The sequence below is a fragment of the Zophobas morio genome, unplaced genomic scaffold, assembly GCF_036711695.1.
Source record: "Zophobas morio isolate AGI-343-1 ecotype UQ-CSIRO unplaced genomic scaffold, CSIRO_AGI_Zmor_V1 ptg000012l, whole genome shotgun sequence".
Taxonomy (NCBI): Eukaryota; Metazoa; Arthropoda; class Insecta; order Coleoptera; family Tenebrionidae; genus Zophobas; species Zophobas morio.
In genome coordinates, this window is record NW_026972117.1 from 6,856,463 (window position 1) to 6,878,632 (window position 22,170).

General features: G+C 30.4%; 2 protein-coding genes across 2 annotated transcripts; both read left to right on the top strand.

Annotated features, from left to right (window-relative positions):
- Positions 1–3,477: 3,477 nt before the first annotated feature.
- Positions 3,478–8,018, top strand: LOC135128164 (pre-mRNA-splicing factor 18-like). Its single transcript, XM_064055057.1, has 2 exons — positions 3,478–3,722; positions 7,259–8,018. Exons 1-2 carry the CDS (start codon positions 3,478–3,480, stop codon positions 8,016–8,018), a joined length of 1,005 nt encoding a protein of 334 aa, XP_063911127.1.
- A 6,122-nt stretch (positions 8,019–14,140) lies between these two features.
- LOC135128165 (pre-mRNA-splicing factor 18-like) lies at positions 14,141–14,953 on the top strand. Its single transcript, XM_064055058.1, has one exon. It carries the CDS (start codon positions 14,141–14,143, stop codon positions 14,951–14,953), a length of 813 nt encoding a protein of 270 aa, XP_063911128.1.
- The last annotated feature ends 7,217 nt before the right edge of the window (positions 14,954–22,170 follow it).

The following is a 22,170-nucleotide window of genomic DNA, read 5'->3' on the forward strand; positions in this document are numbered from 1 at the left end:
CGCCGCCAACACAAAATAAGTATGGCACTTTTTACAATTTTTAGAAAATTTTGAAATTTGTGTCCGGTGTCTAGAGAATTAGTTGCCGACGAGAGAAATTCGAAAGGATGAAAGATCGGAATTTAAATTACTTACAGCAAAGTTGGCGAATCCGCAAAACACTCACACAGCCTTCGAATCTCCGGCCTAATTTTTGTGATTAGAGTGACGGTTGCGTCCTGCAAAAAGTTACGTACTAAAATGAGATGCAAAGGCACAATTTTTCAAATTTCGTCTTTCAAAAATTTCAACAATGTTTCGACGATTTCCCAAAAATCACCTACCGATTTTTTTGTAGATTTCTACCTCCACTAGTTACTTTAGGATTCATTTTTTCGAAAATTATTACAATATTTTCAATATAGCCTTGCAATTTTTCGGTTATAAATTTCTCGAGTTTTCAATCTTAAATCTTTCATTTATTCAAATTTTTGATTTTTTTTGCAATTTTTTCATTTTTTCAATTTGCAATTTTTAATTTTTCTTTTTTTTGTTTTCTAAATTCTACGATATGCATTTCTTAAAGTTTCTATTTTTAAGTTTTCATTTTTTTGATTTTCCAGCATGGATGCTTCAGCTTCGATCTGCGATTTTTCGAGTTTTCATTTTTCAATTTTCCCATTTTCCAACTTACGAATTTTTCGATTTGCCACTTTTTGTTCCGGCTTTTTATTTTTTCAATTATTTGATTCTTAAATGTTTCGATTTTATAATTTTTTATTTTTTCAGTTTTACGTTTCTTCAGTTTTTGGATATTATTGTAATTGTTCGATTGGAAATTTCTCGCGTTTTCAATTTTTAATATTTGAATTTTTCCATTCTTAAATCTTTCATTTATTCAAATTTTTAATTTGCAATTTTTAACGTCGATTTTTCATTTTCTTTATTTTTACAATTTTTTAATTTTTCCGTTTTTTAGTTTTTCAATTTGAAATTTTTTATTTTTTCTTTTTTTTTTGTTTCTTCAATTTTACGATATGCATCTCTTTGATTTTTTATGTTTAATTTGTCAGTTTTCCGATTTTTCAATATGTATGTTCCATTTTTCGATTTGCAATTTTTAGTGTTTTTAAGTTTGAATTGTTCAATTTTTCAGTTTTCCATCTTTTGAATTTTTGAATTTTTAGATTTTGCAATTTTTCCATTTGCCATTTTTTGTTTTGCCTCTTTATTTTCTTTATTTTTTCAATTACTTGATTCTTCAATGTAATCGAAACATTCGATTCGATTTTATAATTTTAATTTTTTCAGTTTTTGGTTCTTCAGTGTTTGGATATTGTAATTTTTCGATTAGAAATTTCTCGAGTTTTTAGTTTTTCAATAATTTTTAGTTTCTTAAATCTATCATTTAATCCAATTTTTGATTTGCAATTTTCCGTTTCGGTTTTTTATTTTTTTTTTATTTTTACAATTTTTTCAATTTCTCCTTTTTTCAATTTTTCATTTTGCAATTTTTTTAATTTTTGTTTTTTTTATTTCTTTAGTTCTACGATACGCATCTCTTCAAGTTTTTAGTTTTAAGTTTTCAATTTTCGATTTGCAATTTTTCGACTTTCAAGTTTGAATTTTTCAATTTTTCCAATTTCCAACTTTCAAATTTTTAAATTTTTCCATTTGCTACTTTTCGTTGAAAAACCGAATGCTCTGAAAACTTTATTTATATCGGTAGCAGTAAATTTTGTATTGCGCTAATAAGGTCAGTAATGACACTGTAACAATGACGAATTTTTCGAAAAAATTTTGTCATCTATAGAATTTTTATCAACATCTAAATCTAGTTACTCTTAAGATGGGGTTTCAAACCAGCTAAACAAATGTAATTTCAGAAAATTTTTTTTTCGTTGAAAGTGACCTTAATCAAACGAAAAGAGGTGAATTTTTCGTGCGTAAAAATCCAAATTTCTGTAAAAAAATTTACGTTTATAACATTTTAAACATGATTTCAGTTTCTTTTTGGGAAAATAAAACTAAGTATATTAAAAAAAAAGCAAAATATTAGAGACCGCCCGCCCACCCTCTCTCGATTCTGACGAATTTTTTATTCCTTGTCAACCCAGAGGCGGAGCGCTATTGCAACATCCATATTTGCCTACAAATTTTACCATTTTGAACAAATCTGAAGTTTTTTGTTGTGAAAAGAAGGCTAAGTATATATTAAGAAAAACAAAACAAAGTGCAAAATATTTTTCGACTTTATAGAGGTTATCAGGAAAAAATCGCAAAACTAAAATGATTCGGTTTGAAAGTCATTTTTTCTTAAAATCGTACAAATTGCCGTATTTCGATCTTTGACGATTCTGAAAAAGTTACAGTGATTTTAATAGAAAATAACTTCTGGTAGTCGAAAGACAAAAAAATGTCTAGCTAATTTTCAAAGGTGGTCCAAAAATGGCAAAAAATTTCACAAGGTGGATATTGAAAAATTCAGCTTTTAGAAATATGGCTTAAACATCCATAAACATTTGCGGAATTTAGATCTCGATGTAGTGATTTGAAAAACTTAGTGTGTTTGTGTTTCCTAGTCAAAATTTTCAAAATACATATTCGGTTTGAACGTCAAATTTTTTAGAAATTCAAAAATTTCCCACACTTTAATTACTTAATAGGATTTTTCACCTGAATTATTATTATTATTATTATTATTATTATTGAAAACGTTGGGCAGAGGCAGAGCCTATTATGCCCATCCGCCGAAAACAATTTTCCAGCAACTACAATTTATTACTGCTTCCCACATAGGAAGAGTTCCGGTGTCAGATGGGTGTTAAGATGACTGGTACAAATATATACCCAGTTTGTTTTTAAAGGAAGCAGTTGTAGTTGCTTCAACGATTTCTACGGCTAAGCCGTTCCAGATCTGGAAGACTCGATTGGTCAGAAAATTTTGACGCCATTTAGTTTTATAATTTTCATGGTATAATTTCAACGAGTGTCCCCGGAGACGGGAAATATCCGACAGAACAAAGATGTCGGCAAGGCTAAAACTAAATTTATTGGAGAGGACCAAATCGCGTTGAGAGGGTCTATGTTGGATGCAATGTCGGATTTAGTTTTGTTGAAAGCTTGTTCTGGATTTTTTGGCTGAATAACTATTGCTGGCTTTGTTTTATTTTTTAAAATTGCAGAAAAAGAAGGTACAGATAGTTTACATTCCGGAAGTGTATCCTTTATCTGACGCTCAGCGCTCTCAATTAACTCCGTTTTTAAATTCGAAAATATATCTTTTAAATTGCCGACTAATTCGTCAAATTAATCCGAGTCAAGGCAGAAACACTTTTTGGCACATTCCGGACATTTCCAGTTTAGGCCAGGAACAGATTGAAGATGCTCGTGCAGACTTTCCGGAACATCAGCACATTTATAATGATACTGCTTACCGCATGTGCCGGAACAAGTTAGGTAACACAGTGAAACCAGCCGACCGCTTTTGATGGCCGCATGGCACTTTCCACAAATGGGCAGCATGATATTGCTGAAGTATTAGGGAAAAAGAAAACAGAATGTTTGGACTTAAAAGATTTGTTTTTAGTGGGTCAGCGAGCCGCCTACACAAGCGAAGACCGGCCGCTGGCCATAAAAAAAAGAAAAAAAAGCAGAAAAGAACCGACAATGCAGTTGATAAGGGGCCGAAAAAGATTAAGAACTTTAAAATTTAACGCAGTAATAAGGAAAGATCTTACCAAGTATGCAATAGGAATTTGAAAATTTGTCTCTCTGGTTGGTTGCCAAACCTAAAGAGGAATTCAGCAGTTCCTTGGATTTAATTGAGCCTATAAACTCACAAAAACACTAGTAAACCAGAGCACGATACGAACACTCGCGTACTCGAATTATTATGTTGAAGCCAAAAATAACTTCTGAGGGTCGAGATGTACACGAAAGTGGTCAACAAATGATATGACGTCATCAAATTTTTGGCGGGAACAGTCAGATAAATTATGGTTAGGGCTTTATAATCCACATAATATCTAAAATTTCACGATTGTTAAATCACTAGTTTGAAGGTAACAAAAACGTCAGTGGAACACAGAGAACAGATAGACGAAACGGAAGAACTACTTTTTCATATCTTAAGATTTACGAAACGTCGAGAAAACTCTAATACATGTAAAATTTCAAATAAACAGGAATTTCAGATATAATTTGCCGAATTAAAAATAAACATAACAGAAACATTTTCCGTACTTTACAAGCTATAAACGAAAATATGAAATTAGGAGGTTGGCAAAACAACCCCATCAAAGTTTCTTTAGTTTACCCTCGATCATTGTAATGTAAACATATTTACGGTTCAGCTAAGGATAAGATGAACAAGTCGGCTTCAACGTACAATTCCAAGTACTACTATAGTGAACCAAGAGTTATAAGGTTATATGGCCATCATAAAATCATCCCATTGTGTCGAAGTTAAGTTGTTTACAATAGAAAAGGTTTTAGGGTCGTAAATAACGTGTCCACTGCAGCTCGACCGGCTCTTGTGGTTTCGTTCAGGGGCGGCTTTCACTAAATATGAAAATCCATCACTCCACTATTTCTTTACTACCTGAAGCCGCTGAGGGTTCCGAAATAACCACTCGCTTTGAAAGCCGGTCCTGTTAAATATGAGCAAGAAATGTTTAGAAGATGATTTATTGCCAACCGGTAAGCTTAGTGCGAACCACACAAAGGAGGTATTTATTTGCGGTCAACTACTTTTATGATGGCCATATAACCTAATAGGTCTTGGTTCACTATAATAATATTGGGTTTATGACTGACGAATACTCGTTAAAGCCACTAAAGGTAATGATGTACACCTGAAAGCCAGGTAAAAGAGTAGATTTCAGGCTTTCTTGAAATTTGTCTTTGATGGATACAAAAGTTATGATTATTTTTTTGCAATAATGTTTATAGTATAACGTAATTGTTGTTATATTCTTGGAACAAATTACAGTCCCAGACAATTATTATTAATTATTTAAATGATATTCGCAATATTCTACAATGCAATGGACTTAATTAATTAATATCTTAATTTTTTTCATGATAAGCCAGACATTGCAAATGTGATAACAATTGCCGTAATATAATAAATAATAATGAAGAAAATATCAATTCTCCAAACTAATGTATCAAGAACTGTAATAATCGTTAAAGCTTAGGTGTTATTATTAGATAGATATCAATACTCGTTTAGTGAACTTCAAATTCTGAGCAGACTTTCAAACTTTGAATTAGCAAAGACGTGATCGTGGTTGTTGAATAATAAGTAGTTCATATTTAGTAGTTAATAATAGTAATAATGAAGAATTTGAAAAGTTCTTTGGTCAAATTTATCAAGTTTTTGTTAACAATCGGACCACCTGTGAATGTGGATATCATCAAAATTTAATTCAGTAAGTGGAGTAAAAAATTCGGATGACTATATTAAAAACGTAATTCAGATTTTTAGATCATATTAACAATTTTCTTTATTACAAAAGTTTTTTTTTAGTGGTAGCGGTGTATTATTTATTGTAGCTGTTATTCTTGTCCCTGTAAGTTTTATTGTTGTGTTTCATAGTCGGCAGTGATGCTTTTTTTTTGTAGAAAACTTACACAATTATAGTGAGTGTTTTAATCCTGGTAATTACAACAGTTTTTATAATTGTGGCATTCTGTCTACTTGAGCAAGTTGTCGAAGATGAGGTAAAATTTTTTTTTGAGATTTACACACTTTTAATGGATTATTTTTCTAGTCTGAACGTATTTTTTATTCTGCGGTTAACATCCCTTGGGATTTATGGAACACAAAAAATCGGAAACTTCTTCTACTACTTTTGCAGCAAAGCCAACGTAACATGGTGTTGTCCAGTTCTGATATTATCACTCTGAATTTCAGATTTTTGATCGGGGTAATTTCGTAAGTAACTTGGTTGATTCTACCTTTTCAAAAAACAATTTCAGCTGCACCAGACTGTTTATTCAGTAATAACCTTCGTACTGCATATTACCATGTCTAGTTTTGAGTATGAGTAAATACATAATGGAAACTCTCCTGGAAATACAAAAAACGAAAAATTATATACCATGGATTTAGTCGTTTAGTGAATTTAGCTTCTTGTTAAATATCTGTACAAAATAAAATTGTGAACAAATCTGAGGCAGTGATTTTTTTTAATCTGTCATTTGAATTGTTGTGGTAATGATTGTTGAATTAATATATAGAGACTTTAAATTTGTCCTTTAATATGTGAAATATCATAATTCACAATTTTGGTTTTTGACTTTTGGTTAAAGAAAGATTTTGGTTAAATAGTGAAATTGTTGTTCCATCAAAAAAAACTCAGCTATACCAGACTGTTTATTCAGTATTAACCTTAGTACTAAATATATTACTACACATAGAAACCTTGTTAGGTGTAACTATATGTTATATGGCAAGTTTCTGTCACATAAAAACTAATTTTGGTTCTTTGAATTTATTTTGTCGACATGTTAGAAAATTTTACAGTTTAAAAGTCAGTATAATTTGATGTCTTTTGAAATTTGTGTCCAGCGTAGTGCAAGTAATTTAAACAAAAAAAAAAAATGACAGTGACATGAATGTCCTATTCCCATTAATTTTTATTGATCAATGAGGACTCGATTTGCTCATCTTGTCCTTTTTTTTACTTAAAAAGTAGTATTAAGTATTTTATAAATTCATTGTGACTTTAGAATCAAAATATAAAAAATTTAATTGTATGTAAACAAAATACATTGCGCTGAATTTTACGTGCGACCAATTTTCCCGACATGAATGACAGACAAATTATTTATATCAACATTCAACCTTTGATAAAAACAAAATGGCTGGAGGTCACCAAAATTGACAAACAAAAATTAAAGGCACCGGGTTTCGCTTCTTCTTAGAATTTTGTTAATCTTCTTGTGCTGTACTGATGAGGGTAGGTAAACAGATTTTAAAGAGTGGGTCGTTATTAGGGGCGGAATAAATTAACTAGCCATAAAGTAATTAACACGGAATACACCTGGTACCACAAGTACTTTCCACAGAAATTTCATTTTAGTAGGGGTGGGAGAGGGTGCATAAATACCACCACTGCCATTATTTTCCGGTATTGAAAAATCATCTCTCGTACTCGACGAAGCTCTTTTCGAGAAACAAGTCTAATTTTTGAAAATTAATCGAGTGTGTAGGTATTGTGTATTGGAAGAAATGGATGGTTTTGTCCATAAGAAAAAATCCTATCTCCAGAGATTTAGAAGCGGCAACATGGACACCCAGAATTCCATTCAATTTCCAAAACGTGGTAAATCCGACTCCGAAATGCATCCTCCCCCGTCGCAAAGCAGTACCGCATTTACGTAGTCGCTTTGAATGGACATTTTTATTTGGAGAATCCGAAATCGACGCCTTCAGACGTCGCCGAATAAACCCGCCACAGGAATCCGAAATCAACGAAGGTTCCAGGAACGGTTTCCAAGCCATGGAGCAGGAAGACCAGGCTTACCCCTACGAGCTAGTGTCTGTAACGTATGACGAGCTGAGGCAAATGGCGAAGGATATGGGAAAAGGGGACCGAGAACGTGACGTGGAGGTAATAGTGCAGTTTATCCAATTCATTCTGCACTTGTGGCACGAACAACTACAAAGTCGCCCAGCCGAAGAAAGACAAGGGATAAGAGCAAAACAAGCTCGGGCCACCTACACTCAAACCCAAGACTACCTTATACCCCTGCTGAAAAAACTCAAGACACTCACCCTCCCTGTAGACATTACCGATAATTTAATAGAAATTATAGGTCACCTGCTAAACGCAAATTACTCGAGGGCTAGAGGCGTTTATTCACAAATGGCAATCGGTAACGGCCCTTGCAACTTCGTGATGAACGACGTAACGAAGGGGAAGTATATTCAGGGATTGAGAAGATTAATGGCCAAGTGTCAGGAGTACTACCCCACGGATCCATCAAGATGCGCCGAATACGCCCCAGAACGTGATAAACTTCTTTAAATTTACAATTTAACTATATTTTTGTATGTAAGAATAGCTTTAAGTTACAATAAAAAAAAAATGAAATTGGTCGAAGTTTATTTCAACAGAACTTCCCTCACCCTTGAAGTGCAGCCCAATAATTTTTGACTTGCTTTTTCAGTTCTTCAATTTTCCTTTTTTTTGTTTCTTTAGTTCCTGGATTTGCAATTAATTTGAAAAAATTTAAAAGAGGACAATGAAAGTGATGGTTGGTGTTAGGAATATCATATGAAAATATCAATGGATATCTAGTGACTAATCTAGGTATACTAAAGCTAATTTGATTGTGTAAAACTGGACTAGATATCCTTATTCTGCTAGAGCTGAGTTAAATCAGTGTTAACAAAAATGTTGTTGCCAAAACGGTGACGTACTAATTTTTTAACTATTTTATAATAATGTTTATAGTAGATGGACAAAGTTTAAAAAATAAAATTTTAAAATTTCTGAGTGGGGATTTTTATTAAACTACTTGTTAACTACACTCACAAATTTCACGTGAATTTTTTGGACGTGGTGTCTGATAATTCTACAAAGTAAAAACCAGTGACGTAAATAAGACTCCCGCAGTTTTTTTGACTTTCATTTTTCAGTTGTTCAATTTTCCAACTGTGGATGTTTCAATTTTTCAGTTTGCAGTTCTTCGACTTCTCAAGTTTGTATTTTTTAGGTTTATAATTTTACAGTTTTTCGATGGTTCCTTCAATGTTTCGATTTTCTTTTTTTTCAATTTTTCGTTTCTTCAATTTTTTGATATCAAAAATTTCGACAATTTTTCGACGACTTTCCGAAAATCACCTACATATTTTTTTTAGATTTAGACGTCCAAAAATTTCTTTAGGATTCATATTTTCAAAAATTGTTGCAATTTTATCAAAATAGCCGATATAAAATATGGTTTTTTAAGAAATTTTTCACAAACTTTAATCCAGAACGATCAAAACACCATATTGTTCAAATTAGCCCGTCGAGATGTATGTCTCAGAATTTTTTGCGAATTTATAGATAATTTTTCCAAAAATTAAATTATTCATTAGGTATTTACGAAAATTTCGACCGTCTTTGGAACATTTTTGAAAATTAAATAAAAGGATTTGTTTGTAGATTTCGACTTCTAGTAGTTATTTTCGGCTTCATTTCTTTGAAAATTCCTACTACTGTTTCAAAATCGCCGCCATCACAAAATAAGTATGACACTTTTTACAATTTTTAGAAAATTTTGAAATTTGTGTCCGGTGTCTAGAGAATTAGTTGCCGACGAGAGAAGTTCGAAAGGATGAAAGATCGGAATTTAAATTACTTAGAGCTAAGTTGGCGAATCCGCAAAACACTCACACAGCCTTCGAATCTCCCACCTAATTTTTGTGGGAGATGCAAAAAGTTACGTACTGAAATGAGTTCCAAAGGCACAATTTTTCAATCTTCGTCTTTCAAAAATCTCAACACATTTTCGACAATTTCCCGAAAATCACCTACCGATTTTTTTGTAGATTTCTTCCTCCAGTAGTTACTTAGGATTCATTTTTTCGAAAATTGTTACAATGTTTTCAAAATAGCCTTGCAATTTGTCGGTTATAAATTTCTCAAGTTTTCAATCTATATCTTTCTTTTATTCAAATTTTTGTTTTTTTTTTACAATTTTTCCAATTTTCAATTTGTAATTTTTATTTTTCTTTTTTTTTTGTTTTCTCAATTCTACGATATGCATTTCTTCAAGTTTTTATTTTTAAGTTTTCAGTTTTTTGATTTTCCAGCATGGATGCTTCAGCTTGATCTGCGATTTTTCGAGTTTTACAACTTTCTAATTTTTCGATTTTTCGGATTGCCAATTTGTGTTCCGGTTGTTTATTTTTTTATTATTTCAATTATTTGATTATTCACTGTTTTGATTTTATAATTTTTTATTTTTTCAATTTTAGTGTTTTCAGTTTTTCGTTTCTTCAGTCTTTGGATATTGTAATTTTTCGATTGGAAATTTCTCGCGTTTTCAATTTTTAATTTTTGAATTTTTCGATTATTAAATCTTTCATTTGTTCAAATTTTTCATTTGCAATTTTTCATGTCGATTTTTCATTTTCTTTATTTTTACATTTTTTTTAATTTATCCGTTTGATGAAGTTTTAATTTAAAATTTTTTAATTTTTCTTTTTTTTGTTTCTTCAATTTTACGATATGCATCTCTTTGATTTTTTATTTTTAATTTGTCAGTTTTCCGATTTTCCAAATGCAATTTTTAGTGTTTTTAAGTTTGAATTGTTCAATTTTTCAATTTTCAACTTTTGAATTTTTGAATTTTTGAATTTTTAGATTTTGCGATTTTTCCATTTGCCATTTTTTGTTTTGCCTTTTTATTTTCTTTATTTTTTCAATTACTTGATTCTTCAATGTAATTGAAACATTCGATTCGATTTTATAATTTTAATTTTTTTAGTTTTTGGTTCTTCAGTGTTTGGATATTGTAATTCTTCGATTAGAAATTTCTCGAGTTTTTAATTTTGCAATAATTTTTAGTTTCTTAAATCTTTCATTTCATCCATTTTTTGATTCGCTTCGATTATTTATTTTTTTTTATTTTTATAATTTTTTCAATTTTTCCTTTTTTCAATTTTTCAATTTGCAATTTTTTTAATTTTTGTTTTTTATTATTTCTTCAGTTCTACGATAAGCATCTCTTAAAGTTTTTAGTTTTAAGTTTTCAGTTTTTTTGTTTTAAGTTTTAAGTTTTCAGTTTTCGATTTGCAATTTTTCGAGTTTTCAAGTTTGAATTTTTCAGTTTTTCCAATTTCCAACTTTCGAATTTTACAATTTTTCGATTTGCTACTTTTCGTTGAAAAACCGAATGCTCTGAAAACTTTATTTATATCAGTAGCAGTAAATTTTGTATTGCGCTAATAAGGTCAGCAATGACACTGTGAAAATGACGAATTTTTCGAAAAAATTTTGTCATCTATAGAATTTTTATCAGCATCTAAATCTAGTTACTTTTAAGATGGGGTTTCAAACAAGCTAAACAAATGTAATTTCAGAAAAAAATTTTTTTCTTTGAAAGTGGGATTAATCAAACGAAAAAAGGTGAATGTTTCGCACGTAAAAATTCAAATTTCTGTACAAAAATTTACGTTTATAACATTTTAAACATGATTTCAGTTTCGTTTTGGGAAAATAAAACTAAGTATATTAAAAAAAAGCAAAATATTAGAGACCGCCCGCCCACCCTCTCTCGATTCTGACGAATTTTTTATTCCTTGTCAACCCAGAGGCGGAGCGCTATTGGAACATCCATATTTGCCTACAAATTTTACCATTTTGAACAAATCTGAAGTTTTTTGTTGTGAAAAGAAGGCTAAGTATATATTAAGAAAAACAAAACAAAGTGTAAAATATTTTTCGACTTTATAGAGGTTATCAGGAAAAAATCGCAAAACTAAAATGATTCGGTTTGAAAGTCATTTTTTTTCAAAATCGTACAAATTGCCGTATTTCTATTTTTGACGATTCTGAAAAAGTTACAGTGATTTTAAAAGAAAATAACTTCTGGTAGTTGAAAGACAAAAAATGTCCAGCTAATTTTGAAAAATTGAGCTTTTGGAAAGATGGCTTAAAAATTCATACGAATTTGCGGAATTAAAATCTCGACGTAGTGATTTGAAAAATTCAGTGGTCCCTATCCAAAATTTTCAAAATACATATTCGGTTTGAACGTCAAATTTTTTAGAAATTCAAAAATTTCCCACACTTTATTTACTTAATAGGATTTTTCACCTGAATGAAGCCAAAAATAACTTCTGAGGGTCGAGAAGTACACGAAAGTGGTCAACAAATGATATGACGTCATCAAATTTTTGGTGGGAACAGTCCGATAAATTATGGATAATATATAAAATTTCACGATTGTTAAATCAGTAGTTTGAAAGTAACAAAAACGTCAGTCGAACACAGAGAACACATAGACGAAACGGAAGAACTACTTTTTCATATCTTATATAAGATTTACGAAACGTCGAGAAAATAAATGTAAAATTTCAAATAAACAGGAATTTCAGATATAATTTGCCGAATTGAAAATAAACATAACAGAAACATTTTCCATACTTTACAAGCTATAAACGAAAATATGAAATTAGAAAGTTGGCTAAACAACCCTAGCAAAGTTTTTTTACCCTCGACCATTGTGTGTAAACATATTTATGGTTCAACTAATCACTCACAAGGATAAGATGAACAAGTCGTCTTCAAGTTACAATTCCAAGTACTACTAATAATGTTGGATTTATGACTGACGGATTACTCGTTAAAGCCACTAAAGGTAATGATATACCCCTGAAAGCCAGGTATAGTAGCTGTCACAATAAGCTGAACGCCTCAAGCGCTCAATAAACCCCTAACCACAGCTTATAGATGCCATAAATTTGGGCTGAATGCGGCGTCTCATTCAGTTAGTACTTAAATAAGAGATATCCTGTGCCCAAACAGTGGAGAGTAATTAAAATTACAACCATCCTAATCACTTGAATGAGTGTCAGCACGACCGCGCCCCAGGTAGTATTCGGTCTAATTTGACGGCCACTTTAAAAGGTTAAATTTCAGGTTGTCTTGAAATTGTTCGTTTTTTGGAAACAAAAATTATGATTATTTTTTTGCAAAATTGTTTATAGTGAATGGGGATTTGTATTAAATTACTTGTTAACTACACTTACAAATTTCACGTGAATTTTTTGGACGTGGTGTCTGATAATTTTTACAAAGTAAAAACCAGTAACGTAAATAAGACTCTCGCAGCTTTTTTGACTTTCATTTTTTAGTTGTTCAATTTTCTAACTTTGGATGTATTAATTTTACAATTTGCAGTTCTTTTCTCAAGTTTGTATTTTTTAGGTTTATAATTTTACAATTTTTCGATGGTTCTTCAATGTTTCGATTTTCTATTTTCTTAAATTTTTCGTTTCTTCAATTTTTGGATATCAAAAATTTCGACAACTTTTCGACGACTTTCCGAAAATCACCCACAGATTTGTTTTAGATTCAGACCTCCAAAAATTACTTTAGGATTCATTTTTTCGAAAATTGTTACAATTTTTTCAAAACAGCCTATATAAAATATGGATTTTTAAGAATATTTTCACAAACTTTAATCCAGAACGATCAAAACACCATATTGTTCAAATTAGCCCGTCGAGATGTATGTCTTAGAATTTTTTGTGAATTTGTAAATAATTTTTCCAAAAATTAAATTATTCGTTAGGTACTTACGAAAATTTCGACCGTCTTTGGAACATTTTCGAAAATTAAATAAAAGGATTTGTTTGTAGATTTCGACTTCTAGTAGTTATTTTCGGCTTCATTTCTTTGAAAATTCCTACCACTGTTTCAAAATCGCCAACATAAATAATTATTGCACTTTTTACAATTTTTAAAAAATTTTGAAATTTGTGTCCGGTGTCTAGAGAATTAGTTGCCGACGAGAGAAGTTCGAAAGGATGAAAGATCGGAATTTAAATTTAATTAAAAAAAAAAATTTATTGATCAATGAGGACTCGATTTGCTCATCTTGTCCTTTTTTTTACTTAAAAAGTAGTATTAAGTATTTTATAAATTTATTGTGACTTAAGAATCAAAATATAAAAAATTTAATTGTATGTAAACAAAATACATTGCGCTGAATTTTACGTGCGACCAATTTTCCCGACAGACAAATTATTTGTATCAACATTCAACCTTTGATAAAAACAAAATGGCTGGAGGTCACCAAAATTGACAAGAAAAAATTAAAGGCACCGGGTTTCGCTTCTTCTTAGAATTTTGTTAATCTTCTTGTGCTGTACTGATAAGGGTAGGTAAACAGATTTTAAAGAGTGGGTCGTTATTAGGGGCGGAATAAATTAACTAGCCATAATGTAATTAACACGAATACACCTGGTACCACAAGTACTTTTCACAGAAATTTCATTTTAGTAGGGGTGGGAGAAGGTGCATAAATACCACCACTGCCATTATTTTCGGGTATTGAAAAATCATCTCTCGTGCTCGACGAAGCTCTTTTCGAGAAACAAGTCTAATTTTTGAAAATCAATCGAGTGTGTAGGTATTGTGTATTGGAAGAAATGGATGGTTTTGTCCATAAGAAAAAATACCATCTCCACAAATGTAGCACCGGCAACATGGACACTCAGAATTCCATTCAAGTTCCAAAACGTAGTAAATCCGACTTCGAAATGGGACACCACAGCATCCTCCCCCGACGCAAAGTAGTACCGCGTTTCCGTAGTCGATTTGAATGGACATTTTTATTTGGAGAATCCGAAATCGACGCCTTCAGACGTCGCCGAATAAACCCGCTACAGGAATCGGAAATCAACCAAGGTTCCAGGAACGGTTTCCAAGAAGCCATGGAGCAGGTAGACCAGGCGTACCCCGACGAGCTGGTGTCTGTAACGTACGAGGAGCTGAGGGAAATGGCGAAGGATATGGGAAAAGGGCAACGAGAACGTGACATGGAGGTAATTGTGCAATTTCTCCAATTTATTCTGCACTTGTGGCACGAACAATTACAAAGTCGCCCAGCCGAAGAAAGACGAGGGATAAGAGCAAAACAAGCTCGGGCCACCTACACTCAAACCCACGACTACCTTAAACCCCTGCTCAGAAAACTCAAGACATTCACCCTCCCTGAAGACATCACCGATAATTTAACAGAAATTATAGGTCACCTGATAAACGGAAATTACTCGAGAGCTAGTGACGCTTATTTACAAATGGAAATCCGTAACGGCCCTTGGCCCTTCGTGATGAGCGACGTAACAGAGAGGAAATATATTCAGGGGTTGAAGAGGTTAATGTTCAAGTGTCAGGAGTACTACCCCACGGATCTATCAAGATGCCCCGAATACCCCCCAGAACGTGATCAGATTTTTTAACCTTACAATTTAACTATATTTTGTATGTAAGAAAGCTTTAATTTACAATAAAAAAAAATTAAATTGATCGAAATTTATTTCAACGGAACTTCCCTCACCCCTGAAGCACAGCCCAATAATTTTTGACTTGCTTTTTCAGTTGTTCAATTATCCTTTTTTTTTTGTTTCTTTAGTTCTTGGATTTGTAATTGATTTGAAAAAATTTAAAAGAGGACAATGAAAGTGATGGTAGGTGTTGGGAATATCATATGAAAATGTCAATGGATATCTAGTGATTAATCTAGGTATACTAAAGCTAATTTGATTGTGTAAAACTTGACTAGATATCCTAATTCTGCTGGAGCTGAGTTAAATCAGTGTTAACAAAAATGTCGTTGCCAAAACGGTGACGTACTAATTTTTTAACTATCTTACAGTAATGTTTATAGTAGATGACAAAGTTTAAAAAATAAAATTTTAAAATCTCTCGGACTACTCTACAGAAACTTTGCTTGTCTGACGTGTATGTCGTCGTATAGACGGAATATTATAAGAATACTGGACAATTATGATTAAGTATTTAATGGACACTAGAAATATTTAATAATCCAACCGTTAGATGTCTTTCCTAGTGACACTAAAAAATTAATGCGTTAGGACTGATCACAGCACAAGAGATCGTTTCAAATTTAATAATAAAAACATTAGAACACAAATTTCTAGCTATAGGTGAAGGTTAAAGCTCGAATTGTACAGTTGGAAAGAATTAGTACCTGTGTAGTCAACTTCAGGTTGCCGTCAAACAAGTACCTAATAAAAATATTTTTAAACAATGATGTTAAAAGTGAAAAATAAGTTGAACCAATTTGTTAATTATTTGTTAACAACAAGACCACCCATTCAACCAGTTTTAAAAGGTATATTCACCCACTTTTACAACACTGTTTTATAATAATAGACTTCGTTACAGACGACGTCTTATTTGACATTCTTGGAGTACTTCTTGCACTAGTCTGCAATAAATATTTACGCCCACTTTCTTTCGGATTTTTTGGTTCTTTAATACTGGATTACGTAGTTGAGATGTCGTTTGTAGCAATAACCAATCAGTGGAATTTACTCCTCTCTCAATATGCGGCACTAGTAGCAGGAGCTTTAGTTGTAGGATAACTAAAAAAATGGAAATTATAAAATTAATACGGAGATATTTTAGATGCTGTGTTTTTACGTTATGACATTTACCACAGAAGACGAATTTCACGAACTGTACTACAACATATTTCCGGAGTTGTGGGATTTGCACGAGATGGGAGAAGAAACTTTCAAAACGTTTGAAAAAACGGCCACTCGACTCGTACTCGGTTACAAAATTTCGATAATCTTGTGCATTTTGGCCGGTACTTGCGGATTACCGTGGTTCGGAGATGATTACGAAATGATGCTTCCTGTGAGGGTGTTCACAGATATATTCGGAAAGTGGAGCTTTCCTTTCATATTTATTTTTTATTTGTCGTTTTACCACTCCGCCTTTACTACGTTAGGGTGCATCACGGGTATTCTTTATTTGATGATGCACTTGTACAACCAGTGTTTCTTGCTTAATAAACGACTGGAGAATCTAAACAATGATGTAGATACCCGAGGAAATGAAGATTATCAAAATCGAGTAAATCAAGAATTAACTTCCTGTATTCGACTTCATCAAACTTTAGTCAAGTAAGTATTCAGAAATCGCAGACTACACCACCAACCAACGTAATCCAGATTTTTAGCTTGCATTAACGATTTTCTTTATTATAAAATGTTCTACTCTAGTGGCTGCGGTGTATTGTTTATTCTAGCCATACTCCTAGTTCCTGTAAGTTTTATTGTTGTACAAAACCGACATTGACGCTGTTTTCTTGTAGAAAAGTTACGTTCTTATGGTGAGAATTGGGTTCACTGTAGTTCTAGGGGGTTTGGTAACTATGTCGTTCTGTCTGCTTGGTCAACTCGTCGAAGACGAGGTAAAAAGTTGCGCCCACGTTTGTAAAATTTTAATGGCATGTTTTCATAGTTTGAACGTACTTTTTATGTTGCTGTTGACACTCCTTGGTATTTGTGGAATACAAAAAATCGCAAACTTCTTCAGCTACTTTTGCAGCAGAGCCAACGTGAGATGGTGGTGTCTAGTTCTGGTATTATCACCATGAATTTTATGTTCTTGATCAGAGTAAATTCGTAGAGTTTTGTTTATTGTATTTTATCAAAAAAATGTTTCAGTTGTACCGCACTGTTTATTCAGTGTCGACCTTCTTATGGCATTTTACTACGATGAAGTAGCAACGCTTTAAATATGGTGAAAAAAAGTTACTAATTTGTGGATATCTTTTCTAATGATTATTATAGACTCTAGTTTAATATGTTCACCGGTTTCTGTCTATTAAATGCCTGTTTACATTTATAAAAGTAAGTATATGTCATGCAAACGTGATCAACCAAATTTATTTATTTTTTAATTAATTTTTGGATTATTGGATTAAAATAGGCAGAGACCGATAAAATCTTTAAAACATCCCAGGTATGTTAATAGCTATTAAAAGTTAATGTTATGAAAAACTTTTGTACACAGTTGTCTACATACTTTATGGACACACCGTATTGTGTTTATGTATAGTACAGTAGACGCCGCTTAATATGATCACGGTTAATGTTACCAATTTTCCGTTTATTGTGATCACTGTTCAATATTTCGCTTATTGTGATCAATCTCGTGGGAATTGCTCTCAGAAAGTATACTCCGTCGCCTGAGAACTTGTTTGATCTCCAGACCAGAGCGCACTCAGGCCAATATCGACTCTAAGCGGTTTATCTATAAGGCGACATTCGTTAGAGTTGATCTGATACACATCCACTACGAAGAACTAACCCGTTTCAGCATTTCAATTTCGGGCTTTTTCAGTTTTTCCATTCTTCAAGTCAAGTGTTCGATTTTTTAATTTTTCAAATTTTCACGTTTATAAATTTTCAGTTTTCCGGTTTCTGAAGTAATCTTTTTTTAATTTTCCCATTTTTCGGCTTCCTAAAGTTCCGATTTTTCATTTTGTCATTTCTTCAATTTTTCGATTTTTTAAGTTTACGATTTTTTGATTTTGCTTTTTTAGTTTTTTGATTTCTCAATTTTCCAATTTTTTAATTTCTCAATTTTTTTGGATATTTCTTCCAGTTCTGAGATTTTTCGATATTTCGATTTTTCGACTTTTCGATTTTCGGACTTTTTTTGATTGCTCGATTTTTTTAATTTATCGTTAAACTTTAGATTTTTCAATTTTTCGACTGTTTTATACTTCGATTTTTAATTTTTCAAATTTTCGATGTTTTAATTTTATGAATTTTTAATATTCTAGGTTTTTTAATTTCTCGAGTTTTCAGTTCTTCCATATTTCAATTTTCAGAATTTTTCAGTTTTTGGATTTCCCGATTTATCAATTTTTCAACTTTTCTTCTCGTCTTTCAACTCCTCGATTTCTCGATCCTCTGATTTTTCGATTTTTGATGTCTCCTCAGTTTTTGAATTGTTCGATGTTTTGATTTTTGGATTTCTCGGTTTTTCGATTTTTTACTTTTGGACTTTTCAATTTTTCGATTTTCCAAGTTTTTGATTTGTCGATTTCTCAGTTTCTCGATTTTAAACTTTTAGATTTTTAGATTCCTCGATTTTTTTGATTTTTCAGTTCTTCAGTTTTTCGATTTTTCAATTTTCCAATTTTTTTTTAATTTTCGAGTTTAGATTTCTCGATTTGTTCGATTTTTTATTTTTAGATTTTCGAATTTTTATTTTTTTGATTTTTTGATGTTTGAATTTCTCCATTTTCTGTTTTACGATATTTTAATTTTTCAATGTTTTAAAGTTTAGATTTTTCTATTTTTTATTTTTCAGTTTTTCAATATTTTTTAATTTTTTAAATTTTGACGTTTCTGAATTTTCAGTTTTCCGATTGCTTGATGAATCTATTTTTTGATTTTCACATTTCTCAGTTTTTCAATTCTTCAATTTTTCGACTTTGCTTTTTTGACTTTTCGGTTTTTCAATTTTTCAATTTTTTAATTTCCTAATTTTTGGATATTTCGTTCAATTTTTAATTTTTCAGTTTTTCGATTTTTTACTTTTGGACTTTTCAATTTTTCGGTTTTCCAAGTTTTCGCTGTTTCGATTTTTCAGTGATCTAATTTTTCAATTTTTCATTTTTTTTTCTGCAGTTTCGATTTGTCGATTTTTAAATTTTAGATTTTCGAATGTTTATTTTTGATTTTTTAATGTTTGGATTTCTCGATTCTTCAATTTTGCGATATTTTAATTGTTCAATGTTTTAAATTTTAAATTTTTCGATTCCTCGATTTTTTTATTTTTCAGTTTTTCAGTATTTCTGTTTTTGAATGTTTCAAATTTTGACGTTGTTAAAATTTTCCGTTTTCCGACTTCTCAAAGTTTCGATTTTTCAGATCTTCAATTCGTGGATTTTTCGACTTTGCTTCATTGGTTTTCCGATTTCTCAATTTTCCAATTCTTTAATGTCTTAATTTTTGGATATTTTTTTAGTTTTGGAATTTTTCAATATTCCTTTTTGATTTTCCGACTGTTTTATATTTCGATGTCTTAATTTAATGTTTCGATTTTTGAATTGTTCGATTTTTCAATTTTCCAATTTTTTTTAAATTTTCGAGTTTAAATTTCTCGAATATTATTTTTTTTTTATTTTTTGATGTTTGGATTTCTCCATTTTCTGTTTTACGATATTTTAATTTATTAATGTTTTAAATTTTAGGTTTTTCTATTTTTTATTTTTCAGGTTTTCAATATTTTTTAATTTTTTAAATTTTGACGTTTCTGAATTTTCAGTTTTCCGATTGCTTGATGAATCTATTTTTTGATTTTCACATTTCTCAGTTTTTCAATTCTTCAATTTTTCGGTTTTGCTTTTTTGACTTTTCGGTTTTTTAATTTTTCAATTTTTTTATTTCCTAATTTTTGGATATTTCGTTCAATTTTTGATTTTTCGGTTTTTAGATTTTTTACTTTTCGATGTTTCGATTTTTCAGTGATCCGGTTTTTCAATTTTTCAATTTTTTTTACATTCTGGAGTTTCAATTCGTCAATTTTTAAATTTTAGATTCTCGAATGTTTGTTTTTTGATTTTTTGATTTCTCGATTCTTCAATTTTACGATATTTTAATTGTTCAATGTTTTAAATTTTAGATTTTTCGCCGACTCCTCGATTTTTTCTCAAAGTTTCGATTTTTCAGTTCTTCAATTCTTCGATTTTTTCACTTTGCTTTATTGGTTTTCCGATTTCTCAATTTTCCAATTGTTTAATTTCTCAATTCTTGAATATTTCTTTCAGTTTTGGGATTTCTCAAGATTTCGATTCTTCGCCTTTTCGATTTTTCGACTTCTGGATTTTTCGATTTTTTATTTTTTGGATTTTCAGTTTTTCGTTTTTTAAACTTTACATTTTTCAATTATTCGACTGTTTTATATATATTTCGTTTTCTTAATTTTTCAACTATTTCAGATTTTAATTTTTCAATTAAAATAATTAAAATTCAAGATTTTATATTTATATTATTTTATTTTTTGATTTTTTAATTTTTTGAGATCTCGATTTATCGAGACTGGGATGTTTTGATGTTTTCATAGTTCAATCTTTCGATTTATCAATTTTTCCATTTTTAACTATTCGTTTTTTCGATTTTTCGATTTTTTACTTTTCCAATTTTTTTCAATTTTCGAGTTATGATTTCTCGATTTGTTCGATTTTTGAATTTTAGATTTTCCAATTTTTATTTTTTGATTTTTTGATGTTTGGATTTCTCCATGTTCAATTTTTCGATATTTTAATTTTTCAATATTTTAAATTTTTGATTTTTCTATTTTTTATTTTTCAGTCCTTCAATATTTTTTAATCTATTAAAGTTTGACGTTTCCGAATTTTCAGTTTTCCGATTTCTCGATTAATCTATTTTTTGATTTTCCCATTTCACGACTTTTCAAAGTTTCGGTCTTTCAATTTTTTTTACATTTTGTAGTTTCGATTATAGATTTTCGAATGTTTATTTTTTGATTTTTTGATGTTTGGATTTCTCGATTCTTCAATTTTGCGATATTTTAATTTTCAATGTTTTAAATTTTAGATTTTTCGTCGATTCCTTGATTTTTTTCTCAAAGTTTTGATTTTCCAGTTCTACAATTCTTCGATTTTTTCACTTTGCTTCATTGGTTTTCCGATTTCTCAATTTTCCAATTCTTTAATTTCTCAATTCTTGAATATTTCTTTCAGTTTTGGGATTTCTCAAGATTTCGACTCTTCGCCTTTTCGATTTTTTGGATTTTCAGTTTTTCGTATTTTAAACTTCAGGTTTTTCAATTTTTCGACTGTTTTATATTTCGATTTCTTAATTTTTCAACTTTTGCAGATTTTAATTTTTGAATTAAAAAAATTACAATTCAAGATTGTAGGAGTCCCAGTTTGAAAGTCTATATTTTAATTTTTCAATTTTCCGAATTTTTAAATTTTCGATTTTTTAATTTTTTGAAATCTCGATTTATCGAGATTGGGATGTTTTGATGTTTTGATAGTTCAATCTCTAGATTTTTCAATTTTTCCATTTTTATTTCGATTTTTTACTCTTCGGTTGTTCGATTTTTCGATGTTTCAATTTTTGAATTGTTCGATATTTAATTTTCCAATTTTTTTTCAATTTTCGGGTTTCGATTTCTCGATTTGTTTGATTTTTAAATTTTAGATTTTTGAATTTTTATTTTTTGGTTTTTTTGATGTTTGGATTTCTCCATTTTCAATTTTACGATATTTTAATTTTTCTTGTTTTAAATTTTAGATCTTTCTATTTTTTATTTTTCAGTTGTTCAATATTTTTTAATTTTTAAATTTTGACATCTCTGAATTTTCAGTTTTCCGATTTCTCGATTAATCTATATTTTGATTTTCCCATTTCTCGACTTCCCATCATTCATTTCTTCAATTCTTCAATTTTTGATTTTTCAATTTTTCAAATATTTGTGTTTTGGGATTTTTTAGTATTTCGAATTTTCGATTTTTTTGAGTTCTGGATTTTTCGATTTCTCGGCTTTTTACTTTTTGGATTTTAATTTTTTTGTTTTCTAAACTTTAGATTTTTCAATCTCCCGACTGTCCTATACTTCGGTTTTTTAATTTTTCAACTTTTCGATATTTAAATTT